Source organism: Erigeron canadensis, chromosome 1 (genome assembly GCF_010389155.1).
Source record: "Erigeron canadensis isolate Cc75 chromosome 1, C_canadensis_v1, whole genome shotgun sequence".
NCBI classification, from domain to species: Eukaryota; Viridiplantae; Streptophyta; class Magnoliopsida; order Asterales; family Asteraceae; genus Erigeron; species Erigeron canadensis.
In genome coordinates, this window is record NC_057761.1 from 18,813,920 (window position 1) to 18,828,784 (window position 14,865).

Consider the following 14,865-nt stretch of genomic DNA (forward strand, 5'->3'; position numbering starts at 1 on the left):
TAATATGCTACATCCTCATGAAGACCATTTGGAGTCTCAGGGGCAAGGCAGTTCATGGGTGTTTAACGGGTAAAGCTTTAACGTTTTTGTATTGCACAGATTCATAGCAGTTCTGGGACAGGTGTTATCTGGCGGAAAGGATCTTGGAATTTTTAATTTTGATGTACCTTTGCTTGTCGGTATATTGCTTCCCTCTTATTTGCATATCCCAGATCTTTTAAATCTAGCAGGTTTCCTTCTTGGAGATGCCTGGTTTGTTTTAAAGTTATTTGGCTTTCTAACTGGGAGTAATGAGTAATGCTGATAGCTAAAAAGATAGAAATTTCCTGCAATGATCACACCTATGACCACTTGTCCAATATCTGCATTGTTGTACATGATAGACAGCAATCTAATTCCAGTATAAACTCATACAGAGTTTTATTAGTGGCGAACAAAACATATGAAATACTTTTCCTATCATTCCAGAAGAGGGCAAACACATAACATCTAAAACTCAAGGATAGATCGGTACATTATTGGAATTCCATGTTCAACCTCCAACCCTTATTCATTATGTTTCGGGTTTTCATATTGCTATTTAAATATACTATAATTTCCTAATATTATTGAATCATAACGAATAAATGTTGATCCGCAGAACAATTGGTAGTAGTTGTGTAAAGACTAAAGATGCTTTAATTAGCTTGCTTTTCCTGATGAGCCAAATAAAAGCATCTTCTCTGCAACTACAGCTTTCATGGCTTCCCTAGCAGCAGCCATGACGTGGACTAGGTCTGTCTGAGGGGTTTTCAAGGTGTCCATGTAAGCCTTTCGTACTTCCGTGTTCACATTAAATTTCCTAACTCCTCGATTTATGCATTCCTGTAAATCATGATGACATAATTGCATAATGCCAATAGGTTTGATGTAAATAAATCAAAACAGTAAACTATTATCAACTCTCTATGGCATCCTTAATTACACCTAATAAGGAATCTTGTGCATCCTTAATGTCAAATGGGTTGAACAAATCAAAAGTTTCTTGAAATGTATTGTAAGCATAAATCCTTTTATAATTTTATTCAAAAACCCGTATTTGTTTTGAAGAACTGGATACAAAAGGGTTTCTGACCGGCCCGGCTCTTAAGTCCCCATTGTCCTGTACCCAACCTTCCCAGTCCACCCATTTTGCCACCTCCGTTAAATATGCATTTTTAGCTGAGAATTTGGATTCTAATCAGAAAAACGATTGGTTGCAACTGACATGCTACATCCAAATATAAGTGCATTACATTGTGAGAATGACAATGGTCAACTAGGCATTTGTACCAAATTTTGACCAGCCAATTAAACTTTTACTCCCTCCATCCCAAAATAGTGTTCGTTCCAATTTGGCTTGTCCCAAACTGATGTCAACTTCCAAAATATAAAAGTAAACTTTACCATTTTTCCTTGACACATCTTTTCAAAAAAACCGACTTTCAGGAGCCTGGGCAAAAACTAAGTGCATTATTGTAATTGTGCCACTACACTACACTGCAATGGTTTTGTGTTTTTTTTCGAGCGCACAATTATATTGAGGTGGGGGAAGTAATTAAAAAGCTACATTTGAAACTAAGCATTGTTTTGCAATGATGTGTACCTGTACGAGTTCTTTAGGCAATCCCGAGGCGCCATGAAGAACGATAAACACTCCATTCCTTGAAGCCAAGTTATAAAGGCTCTGATAAAGAAAAAAAAGAAACAATGTCAAGAAAATAGAAAGCTGGGATCATCAAGCTGCTTGAAGATTGACACCCAACCTTAAGCAACTCGAGCCGAAGCTTTGGCCCATTTGGAGGGTACTTCCCGTGAACGTTACCAATACACACGGCCAGAGCATCAACACCAGTCTCATCAATGAATTCTTGAGCCTGAAATTCATATGGATCAGAGTTAAAGATCATACTTTGGCTCCTATTATATTGCACCAAAATTAACCAACAAAAAAGAGCAATTGGACAGAATTACCTGGTTTACATCAGTCAACTTGGCTTCGTAGTCTTCTACAGTCAAATCATCTTCTGTTCCTGATAGTCTACCTAATTCAGCTTCCACCATCATACTTTTTGCATGCGCCAATGTTGAAATGTATTTTGTGTAAGAGATATTCTCCTTAAAGGGTAGGTGTGAACCATCTACCATGACCGAGTTAACTCCCTGTGTATGAATTCAGAATTCAAATAAATAAACAGAAAGTCTTTATATAACGATTATATTATATCTCTAACAAACTAGTGGTTAAGGATCAGACTTACTAGCTCAAGAACTTCCATTAGTTCTTGCTTGGAACTACCATGATCAAAATGCACAGTAATTGGCACCTGCAATATATATGATAATATTTATTGGCAACCAGTGTATACACAACTTGACGCTTAAGGAAAAGTGAGTAGTGTTTACACTATTTCAAACAAGGTACAGTTCGAAGTATCACGTTTATCTTTTCTTACTTAAATCAAATCCCCTCCCTCTCCCACTGGGATAGTCGGAGAGGAAACATTTTCATTCAGAACACTTACAGTTGCTTGTTCAGCAGCAGAGATGCAACATGCCACCAATGGTGTTCCCCCTTGCTTCAAAGCACCAGGATGGATCTGTAGAAAATCAATGCCATAGTTTTATGCATGGTATCAATACCAAAAACAAAGAGAATATGAAAATCTGCAATAATGCAACTCTTACATGATTTTTCAACTAAGCTTTCATATATTTTTGTATTAAAAACAGATATAGCAAGTAGAAGCTTATACAGTATCTGCTTTTGTACAGTTGATTCTTGTGTTCTAAATGCTCGGGCAGCTTAGGGCGTTTTAAGACAAAAATGAGAAATCCAATACTTGGAACCTTACATATTCAGTTATATAGAGCACTACACTACTTAGGTATATTTGTGCTAAGAGATGTTAGACAAAATATGTGTTATATTGAAAATCAGAGGCAGAAAAAGGGATTGGGTGCAAGAAGTCAAAACAGGTAAATATTGTACATTTCCAATAAGTCTGGCTGAGTTGACCCCAATGTGTACAACATTTTAACTACATAGAAATTTTCTTCCAAGAATTATCATTCTTCAGTCAAATGATTTGGAGTTGTAAGCATTAAAAAAATGAAAGAAAATATAAGCTACAACTTTTTTTTTGTAGCTATGGTGGTTACCAATCCATATAAAAAAGATTAAAAAGGTAATTAATTGGATTTTCTGATTAGAGAAAAGAGAATTTAAAAATAAAAATAAAAATTTGTCAGAGGGATAGTAGCTACCTACAATGGGTTAGTAACCAAATTATGCCCCAAAAAAATACCCTTTAAAATTTCAGCCCACTTGCTATCAACCTAATCTTATAAATCTTACCCATTAAAGATTAAAAAAAAAAAAATTTAACATAGCCCAGATCAACCAATTCTAAAAACTAGGTTGAACCTTACACCTATATATACAATACAATGTATGACATTGATGAACACTGATGGGAGAAACCAAAGATATATCGGAAGTATTTGCTCAGTTTAAATAAATCAACTTCCCTGAAAGTTATCTACATTGAAGTAAGTAAAGCTGTGAGAAAGATTATCCAAAACCTGCAAAATAGCAGGACTCTTTTGCTCTTCAGCAGCAGCAATTACTGCTTCAACCCCTTCAAGGTTATACACATTGAATGCTCCAACAGCATATCCTCTCCTTTCTGCATCCTACACATCAAATACAGACACGCCCAAATGAAGAAAAGTCACTAACATAGAACCTTGTGCTGATGCGTAAAAAGTCTTACAGTAAGCAACTCCTTAGTTGAAAGTCTGACGGGACGAGCCCAACATCTGACCACTTCAGCTAGAGCCTTGTTGTCACCAACGTTTCCTAAGTAGCATCCATTTGAGTAGTATGATATCCAAGTCAAGACTCAATATTCCAACAAAGTTGATGCAGAAGATCTAAAAGATTTAGCATACCTGGAAAGACAATGTAGGGAACTCCTGGGTGCCTACTTTCAGGGCCCAACTGCCACAAAGGAACACCAGCCAATGCTTGCCCAAGTATTTTGGCACGTTTTGCTTCTAGAGCTTTTGTAGCAATATCCGAAGAGGTAATTCCACCCTATGAATAGAAAAACTGGCTGATATAAGGCGCGTAATAGACTTTGATCCTCGGTCACTTTCAGGTGCTTATTAAAATTCTCAAGTTTCAGAGAGGTCCATTTCATATAGCAATTAACTGTTTCGATACAGAAACAAACACCCACAATGCACAGCACTTTATGAAAGAGTAACAATATAATTCACATATCCATATCAAAGTAATGGCCATATCCCCATTTTAGTAAAAGGGCTCGCTATCTTTGGAGGCTCAAGCAGAGGCACATTTACTTAAGTTTCATCATATTGCGTCTAACTATAGGACATCACATTTCTGCACCATTCAAGATATGCTTGGTGGACTCTATGTATCAAACCAGCGGGAATCGTCGGGGAATTTGTGTAAATAATTGTAACGTGATAGACGAAACTGCCTGTATTAAATAAACTGCTAGACATGCATGGTCCAGTTTTCCTTTATCTACTTAAAATAATAAGATTTGATCTCTTGTTTCACATACAATGGGATGATATGTAAAAGGTAATCATGTTCCTAGCAGTCGAATTGAATCTTATTCAGTCAATCATGTGGTAAGTTACTCTAATTAACTGATCTGTGCATGTATCCCTATAAATCGTACGATCTCGAAATCAAAAGGTTCTGAGCTTAACTGCCACTTTTAACTAAAATTCACTTTTAAAGCTAAACTGCTTTCAGACATACCTTTGCAAGAATATAGCGTGGACTTGTCTTTATCCTCCTAACTATTTCCACCAGCCCGGAGCTCACTTTGAAGTTAATATCCAGACTCTCAGAAGGAGCTGTTTTAGGGATGATAGTCAGCACTTGTTCTACTCTTTGATGGTCCAAAACATGCTTCACCCAGAATAACAAAATTACAAAACGTATGCTACTCACTCTTCCCAGTGATAAGCTCCCGACTGGACATAACAAGGGTGTCATTACAAGTCCTGAGGTAAATATCTGCCATCTCAGCTGCACGACTGATTTCTTGCTCTCTCTCTTCCGCTGATTTCATTGCAAGTTTCTCAACAGATACCTATATATAATATTTACCCAAATAAAAACAGATACCTATATAATTACAAAAAGACGCAAATTAAGGATCTTTATACAGATTGCACAAAAAGCAGGGTATTTGTATTTTTAATTCTTTTAAGACTCGGGTTCATGGAATGGTAATTAAAGAAAGAGAGACGGAAGTGTCGTTTCACTTAGCACTCCACAACCGTCACTCTGATTCAGCCACCACACAAGCAAACGGACACGAAAATTCAACAAGACATGACGATTCATGAAACAATATGATGGTTCTGAATTAGCCTACAAGGAAGAGTAATTTTGCAGTTTTTTGTATACTGGATCTAGGAAAAGATTACAGTGATTGTAATACTTTTGCTCTTGATGAATAAAGAGATGTTTTATACAAATCGAGTTTGTGTGTTTGATTATGATTATTGGCAACAATATATGCTCTCTACCAAAACTCTGAAACCTACTTCACAATGTATACATATTTTATCATATATAGTACAATACGTGTATAATACAGAATAGAAAAAAATGTAGCTTCTGAAATACCTCAATGGTTCTCAGATTATCATCACAATGTAATTTCAGCACTTCAACCTGTGGACTTCATATATCAGTAATTGATAATAACAATATCATAATACATATATATGTCAAATGACAATTAAATCTTTACGTGGAAAAAGATCATTAATCAATCTCAAGACTAAGACCTGCTTGGTGGTCTTTGGGACATATGACCCCACAATTATGAGTCCCCCACTCCCTCCTTTACTGATTCCAAGATCACTGGGCAAGATTGGAGCTTTTGGGATAATTCCAATCCGAGCAGAAACAAAACTAGCAGCAGTTCGACACAGGAAACGTTTTCCTGTCAATTCTGCCTGGGAGTGAAGCACAAACCAAAAGATGAGCTATTCGACATTAACAGACTTCCAGCTATAAATACTCGTGGTGGAGTTTCACGTACCTGGATCATACCGGCTGCAAAGACGGCCATGTCTCTATCACTAGCTGCATTGACTATACATGTAGAACCCTGTTTCACCAGTCATAAGATCACATCAGCATTCCCAACTCAAAGTTCATGTAGAAACTAACAGAAAATCCTACATATCTGTAAGTACCAAAAGTACAGATCATAAACATGACTAGAAAAAACATTGTTTGTCATCTGATTAGACTCCACTTTTATGATATACTCTTGACCCTAGAACATTCCTGGTTTATGTTTGCATTCATGTTTTAGTTCATATAATTTGATAATTTCATATATTCTAATGTAATACATTAACAATTATAAAAATTAACGTCGTCAAATTTCTTTATCGATTGGAAATAATTTTCGCTAAAAGGTAGTGCACAATACCTTCTGCAAACTGCAAAGATGCTCAAAGACAGCTTTTGGTCCTCCAGTACGTAACAATTGAATAGATACTGATGAAACACTGTTAGCTGGTATACGTCCACTAGTTTTCTCCTCAACCCACTGGGATCCAAATACAAGTACAAAGTTTAAATAATGATATGCCCATACTATCAGCAATTAAGTATTTTGAGCAGCTAGACCTCACGCAGGTTTGAAGATTTATAACCAAACGAAGCATCTTTAGCAAACTCAGTTTCTCCAGCAGGAATAAGCCTATATGTGGTAGGATTTGTACACTATAAGTACTCTCAATCGACTAATATTGTGTGGTTAGACAGAAGAGATTTTAAAGTACCGATCAGAATCTGCAACGTAATGTATATCTTCGATGGTGAAACGACCTCCTTGAAAGAAAAATGGGCAAATGATCCAAGCATCCATCTCACCGAGTACTGAATTGGCTGCATCTGGTTCCTGTAAGATTCAAATAAGATGTCAAGATAAAGGTCAAATGTGACAAATGAGATTCTGAGATTATATTCCCATATTTGAGCCCCTAGGGTACTCATTCATGTCATCAGCATTTTTAGCCTACAAAACACAGACAGTTTGAGTGACAAATGGACAGGGTCTTGTGAACATATGAATTAATAGGCTTTCAACCAATTTGACCTATTTGCGCATTTGACCTGTTTCCTATTTTGCTGAACAATAACCCGAATCCAGTCGTTATATATAGAAATGGTTCATCCTCACCTCAGGAAAATGACCCCTTAATGTTGAATCACCACGTAATACCACTGTGTAATCATTATTTCCCACTGATTTCGCTGCAGCAGATAGGTTTTGGCAAATATCTGTTATCAACGCACTAGCCTACATGCAGAATTTGAACTCAATATACTAAAGCAAGGACGCACAAAATCAAATGCACGTTTCAATATCCAAAGCTAAACAAACAAAAGAATACATGCTTATAAGGTTTAATAGGTGTTCTATACCTTATCAGAGGTCAGAGCCCGAGAGTTTGTTAAAATGAAAAAGCATTTAGGCCTACTTTTCAGCTGTTCAGCAAGTGACTCAACATTCCTGGAAAAGAAATGACACAATAGATATGGTTCATAGAGGTAAGTCGGTAACGAATAAGCGTTAGCGTAATGGGCATAAACAGGTTCAGATCACAACATTTAGTTTTCAGTGTCACTAAAATTGGGTCAGGTTGGGCCGACAAGCAAACTATCTTATGATTAATTGTTTGAAATTTATAAATAAGTAGGGTGCTATATATGGTTCCAAACTCTAGTCTACAGGGTGCCATTTATGGTTTCAAAAAATAGTCTACAATATATCTAAGGAAGTTTGCATTTTGAACACATCAGACAACTTTCGACCCATTTCTCTTTGCTGAACTTATTGTAGCTTCCCATTTGCCCGTTAATAGAAGGAAACCCAAATTAACCTTAGAACGAAATGACCAAACTCACCATTCTGTCAACACATCAACATCATGGACAGTTTGGGTCCCAGTTGGATCATCATCCAAAACAACCAGCGTCTTTAAATTGTTATCTTCTCTTCGTATGTCATCCAGTGGATCCAATGCCCATTCAGATGGAAGAGACTCCAAGACAGTTTCTCTACTAATGACAGGAAGTGTTCCCTCGACTCTAACACCTGTTAGTGTCTCATAAACCTATTCAAAAAAATGGAAACACACACTTATGTTTGTCAGCACAGTATCAATTGCTTGCTTCTGAAATAACTTTCTAACATCAAGCACAATCCATCATTTCTGTATGCCATGGATCTTTTGAAGATCAAACCAATTAATTGTACCGCAATGGTATTAATGCATGATAGTAAAAGGTCGGACGTTGGTTCTTATTGTGATGATCAGATCCAACACATTCTATGAATGGACAACTACACTTAGCCTCCAAAAATATGCCTCATGTAGCTTACCTTAACAACAGCTGAGTCATCTAAGCGTCCCCACCCAGAAGCGGAACCTAGAAATGAGAGACCGGAATATATAATAGACGAAAACTGAAATATAACATCTTCGATCAATCTTATATTAACTTTAGAGCAATAGCCCAATACTGAAATAAACAAATAGATAGAGAAGAATGCAAATTGACATCACGAAATTGGCTACCATACATGTTTATATCATTTCATGGTATCTAAATGTAATACTTGAGTCTGGCTGAGATGGAATGGAAATGGGGCTTTTTTAAAAGGGCCTAAAACTGCACACGTTTCTTTATCTTTTAAACTATTTTATTAAATCTCTGTTTAAAGTTATCCAGAATCCATAGTCTACCTTTACAGTTTACCCTTATATATACAGTTTTTTAGGATGGCGTGCATTGGATAAACCATCAAAACAAAAAAAAAACCATCTTATATGTAATTTGTAGAGTAAGATAAGTGTGTCTTATGTACTGTTGTTGTGTATTTCCTGACTTGTAACAATTCAATTTTAGTAGGATTTTGTACTAATCACCGCCACATCATCCTAGGACCCTCCACATCCAGGTTATTAATAGGTCAGATACACAATAGAAAAATATATAACACATCAAAGACCATTTGGAGTATACTACATACAATGACAATAAATGATAACTTGAAAGGATTTACGAGTTTACGTGCAATTTTAAACGACTAGTGGTCTCTCTGTGGCCAAACTATCCAGACATGTAGTACTGACTGCAAAATAAGGAAGCTTCAGCTCCTTGAGTTAACAGTAGTAAGCCTCATCTATAACGGGCCCAAAGACCATGGATTGAGAACTTATACTTAAATATAACACACACACACACATCATTGGACGAGCACAATTCGGAGGCAGAGAACTTCCAGATGACTTATCACCTTTTTGGCGGCTATGGACAATTTTAGTAATTTCTGGGGTTGTGCGTGATGTGTGTGTTAAAGCATTATATTAATAGATCTTTTGTAAAAATGATTGAATGGTTAAAATTGATTAATAATGGAAGGGGATATTGGCCTCTTAAGTTCTAGCGAGCACAAACACATTGATGTTATATATATATAGATAGAACATCACTCCAATGAGAATGGCTAAATCCATTTTTAAATTATATTTGTTAGTTCTCACTGTTCTCAAGACATTTTGTGTTCTTACATTATGGCTACCCTACATATATATGTGTCTGTGTGTGTGTATATATATATATATGTTGGTAATAATGAAATAACGGTTTACAGTATTAAGGGTAGTACGTGAAGCTCTAGCTTTTTACATTTCATTATTAATGTACTCAAATATATGACTATGGTACTACATGAATATGTTTTGTAAAATGAATCTCAAGGCCGTGACTCGTTTTATTCAATCATACAATTACTGTAATAGTGACTAATATGGCAAATCCAACTGTTATGTCTCATTCTATAAAATATAGCACATCTAAGTTATTTAATAGATATTAAAAAGTTTATGAATGATAGTTGCTCATTCAACCACCTACCTGACAAGAACAACTGGAGGGCAACAGTAGAAATGTGAAGTGGAACTCTGCGAGATGCGCATTCACGAGCCACAATACCCTGAAATAATAGAGGTAGATAAATGTCAAGTAATTAGAAAAAACGTAGTATCCTATGGTCTCTCTAAAGTAAAACAAGATCCCATAATTTAATATAAATCAGACCAGATCCTTCACGAAGATATCAAGTGCAGATAAGGGTGTATAATCGTTGTACACCATGTGCGGACCACGGTTCTCAAACATCCTGCAACAACGAGAAAATACATTCATAATAGCAAGATCATTTTAGGTAGTAAAACTGAAAAATATCTTTTCAACATCTGAATATATGGTGTTGAAGCTAGTCAGGAATATTTAGGCTTTGTGTACGTAAGGCAATTTACTTTCTCTTTGGTTGGTGCATAAGATTGCCTCCGAATACCCATGTGCTAGTGGGGTCGAGCATAAGGAAGTGATGAAGCTAGACGCATAGAAATGGACGATAATAGTAAGGCACGCCCTCTACTAGCTTAACCTTAAAGCTTACTCAGTACTTTATAAGATAATAACTATTAAAGCAGGATAAATGTCCATACCAAGATGTTCCCTCACTCTCTTTAATGGCATCAAACAAGATTCTTGTATCTAAACCTAATCGTGCTCCAAAGGCCATTGCTTCAGCTGTTGATGCTATATGCACCCCGGCTAGCAATTGATTAACCATCTTTACACCACTACATAGCAAAACGATAACCGATCACATTCCCTTACAATGTAATTTCAGCTACGACATATGTTGCAAAATGACAACCATTTCAAATAAACATATGACCATATGTATATAATGAGCACCATGGATGCATTAAGAAGTGATTAATGGAAAAGTTGAAGACAATATGATGTAGTGGAAATCAACGTTCTTCCAAGAAGTACCTTCCAGCTCCACAACCCCCTTTTATCACATATAGCTTCTCACTCAATGCTAGTAAATGAAATGGCATAAAAAAAATATTTGATTAGTCATTACATTTATAAGATTGAGAAATAGAAAGTGTTCATACCTGAAAGAACTGAACCAGCATGCTCAAGAGCTTCATCTGCACCTGATGCCATAATCTGGACAATACATGTACAACTCAGCAAACCTCACCCAAAAAGCATAAATGTTTTAAACCAAAATGCTAATGATATGTTCTTAGAAGTTAGATGCATTCACTAAAAGGACCAACATACACACCGTAAGTGTTCCTTCAGAAGCCCTTTTGACACCACCGGATACAGGAGCGTCTATCAATTTCAAACCTTTATTCTCATCTACATTATATAGCAGTAAGATCAACATACAAACAAAAAGGAAGATTGAAAAACATGACACAATTTCCAAAAGAACGTATGTGGTGTCAAAATTATCAATGGAGATTACAGAAACTAGATATCCTGCTACTTTTTTGCGTTTTGGACCAACATCACCATCTTAAATGCACATAATGTCTCATTTTGAGACTTGAACCCACAACCTCTAGTTAGTTAAGTCACCTTTATACCACTGGCCACTGGGCCTCTACTATTAACTGCAAAATGACACTTATCCTTGATTAGTGAAATAAATAATAAAACAGCAGATGTAAGAACCTACTATGTAAGCGCAGCTCAAGCCGACTGACAAAGGCAGGAGAGACAGTGGATGAAAGGACAATAGATGCTCCAGGTGGAAGAACTACAGAACAGAAAGAAACAAGATTAGGTCAGCTTACAAACTGTAGATTATGTCCATTTGTACCTGACACAGCCCCATCAACACCATATAAAACACTTTCAGCTTGAATTTCATTTGTGACCATGACAATGAGAACATCTACATCTGAAATCAAAAAATACCACAAAACTTGACTGTTAGGCACTTAACATATCATGTAAATACAAGGAGGTACTGTGTTATTATCATAAACATACAAAATGGCAGTGCAATGTTAACAGGCAACTATGTAAGTAACATTATTGACTTTAAAAACACATACTTGCAATATTAAAAGCAACATAATAAAAAAAAGGAAGAAAAAAAAAGACCCTTCATCTACTAATGCAAATTGAGTGCAAGTCCTTAGTTGGGAAAGAAATAAACTTATTCTATATTTCACAATGTAACCACACAAAAAAATATATAGATGGAACTAAGGGACAGCACAAGAAACTTCTACAGGCTTTTAAAATAAAAACTTCACCACTGAATGTCTCATGTTACCTTTAGAAACTTCTGCAGGAGAGCTTCCAATCAGGCCACCAGCGTTTGTAAATCTAGATAGAGTTGGTTTATATACCTATCAAAGAGAAATTATGGATCAAGATCACATACATATTCATCTACTTTCAAAACTCGATTTAAACTATATAGATGGAACTGAGGGACGGCACAAGAAAGGATGGGGCTGAAGTGTTACATCATATCCTTGGACACAGAACTTGGATCTCAGTAGATGAGTTGCCATGCCGAATCCCATTGCTCCTAAACCAATAAAACCAATTTTATTAGGTGGTTTTGACTTTGCACTAAACTTATTTGCCAAAAGTTCAGGATTATAAGTTTCTTCATTTGCCGCATCCATAATTTGCACCCCAAGTACTCTTTCCCAAACCTGCACAGCAGAAATGATGAAATGCCAATGTCATTCTTGAGGGGCATGAGGTACATTGGAACAAGTGGCAATAGCGATGGGATATAGATGTCAGCAAGATTTTAACCTTCAAACCATCAAGACCATCAACATCTGCATGTCTAGAGCCTGTAGGATAGGCAAACAAGCAACCATCACTAACTGTTCATTTGGTTTGAGCATCTATATGATGTAGAGCGTACCTGCTAATAATTGTTGATGAGCAGCAGCCAGGAGTGGTAGCGGAAATGTAAGTGACTTGGCGGTGTCTAACACAGTCTCCTGTTGAGGTACACCGGAATTAATATCGAAACAACAAATATAAAAGGTAAACCTTAGGCAATAGACCCATTCGCCACCCCAACATGGTCAAAGGAAACAAAGTAATTAAAATGGATAGAAAAAGGTCAAGTGGAGAGGAGAGAGGGACCAGGTACTTTTTTGGAAAATGTTAAGTAAGTTTACCATATTTTGAGCGAAAGCATTGAGGATAAAGTCCTTGATTTGCTCCCCTCGTAACAGATTCGGGATGTAATTCTTGAAAATCCTGCCAATTGAAAAATGAAAGAAAGCTGCATAAGGGTTAAAAAAAAAAAAAGCAAGATTATGGAATAGTGCAGCAGCATGCTATGTGCTAATTAAGAATAGAGTGCAAGAAATCACAATATAAACATGAAACCACACATATCTCTACGATGCCATCAGAAGAACTAAAACTCTTTAGTGAAAATTAGATATTGGATTTGTAGGGAGCCAAAATGAAAGAATGTAGACAGTAAACCTCTCATAAATTACTGTATCTAATATATGCACCAATCTAACATAACCATGAATGGCATCACCACGATCAAAACGTCACAAGGATATACTTTGCCAGATCAAACAACAATTAGATGGAAATGTATTACTGTAGTAAAGAGAATGATAAGAAAATACTAAGCAGCATTTGGGTGAAAGCTTACCATGAGTTACCAGCGGCATTCGATATAATATCGTATAAAATCCACGGATGAATCCCAGCTTGAACACCAAGAGAAATGGCCTCCACAGAAGTAACAAAATGGATGCCTTTTAGTAAATCAACTACCAGCTTTGTTTTTCTGAAAATGAACAAACAAAATAAAATAAAATTAGCTTTGTGCGTATATGTTTCTGAATTCTTCTTTTTAATTTATTTCAATGGCAAACTATCATAGTCCAACTTGTAAACAGAATTTGTAATTTCAATGCCTACATTGAAACGACGACTTCCGAATAGTGCTAATCATTATAAGTAATTTCAATAACAGAATTTGTTTCTAAACAAGCAACTGATCATTCTTTTTCCACTTACAATTAAGTTGAATCCGAAGCGGTTTCACTGTTTTCGTAACGGATTTTGAATTTATATATACATATCTATATCTATATATTTAAAAAAAAAAAAGAAATAAGAGGACCTGGAGTGATCATCGGAAGTGGTGGTGAGTTGAGCGACCGGATCCATTTCTTAAAGAGATTGAAGTTTAGGAGAATGTGGATATAAAAAAAAAAGAAAAGATTGTTTTGTTTGAAGTTTGAAGGTGTTGTGACTGTGTAAGCAATATACATAAATACATGTCTTGGCTGACTAGGATTAACAACATGTGTTGGAATCTCGATCTTCTAACGAGTAAATTGCATGAATGTTCCCTTTGGTTTGCAATTTTGCACTCTCCGTCATTCACAATGATTTTTTCGGTATCTTTTATCTTTATCTTTATATATACTAAAAGACAATTGACCTAATAGCTTATTAACCAATCATAAATCTCAATTTTTTTTAATTAAACATTAATGATGTCATAAATAAATTAAAATATAAAATATCTGTCGAGTCAAACATTTCATTGTTTCATTTAATCTAAATAAATGAAATTCAATTCTATATAGATGTTCTATATCATTGCTCCTATTAATTGGATGTCTTATAATAGAATCATGTATTGTTTTAATTATATTTTTTTACGGATAGTCTCTTGATTAACCTGATGTATTTCCTCTTTGAGGGATTTTGAGTATAAGACCATAATTAATTCAAAGTCTTACAAATCTCTAGTTTTTATTGGCAATAATGTCTTTCTTTAATTTGACGTAGACAATCATAAAGATTGAATTAGTCATGTATGTGGTGAACCACATATTCAATTTCAGACATAAAGTCATATTATGAATAAT

The 14,865-nt window shown here is 35.7% G+C and overlaps 1 protein-coding gene across 1 annotated transcript; it reads right to left on the reverse strand.

The window, feature by feature from the left end:
* Positions 1 to 441: 441 nt before the first annotated feature.
* On the reverse strand, positions 442 to 14,227 carry LOC122600609. Its single transcript, XM_043773357.1, has 36 exons — positions 14,109 to 14,227; positions 13,632 to 13,769; positions 13,135 to 13,216; positions 12,873 to 12,951; positions 12,758 to 12,798; positions 12,457 to 12,651; positions 12,261 to 12,336; positions 11,799 to 11,879; positions 11,655 to 11,735; positions 11,256 to 11,332; positions 11,080 to 11,134; positions 10,952 to 11,000; positions 10,615 to 10,752; positions 10,202 to 10,283; positions 10,019 to 10,097; positions 8,481 to 8,527; positions 8,003 to 8,211; positions 7,520 to 7,607; positions 7,275 to 7,394; positions 6,874 to 6,992; positions 6,719 to 6,791; positions 6,519 to 6,638; positions 6,120 to 6,188; positions 5,863 to 6,033; positions 5,699 to 5,746; positions 5,015 to 5,156; positions 4,820 to 4,917; positions 3,973 to 4,117; positions 3,795 to 3,880; positions 3,604 to 3,714; positions 2,544 to 2,618; positions 2,280 to 2,345; positions 1,993 to 2,181; positions 1,785 to 1,895; positions 1,625 to 1,705; positions 442 to 864 (listed from the first exon to the last, which is right to left on the reverse strand). The coding sequence occupies exons 1-36, from the start codon at positions 14,153 to 14,155 to the stop codon at positions 682 to 684; spliced, it is 3,651 nt and encodes a 1,216-aa protein (XP_043629292.1). The 5' UTR covers positions 14,156 to 14,227; the 3' UTR covers positions 442 to 681.
* Between the last annotated feature and the right edge of the window lie 638 nt (positions 14,228 to 14,865).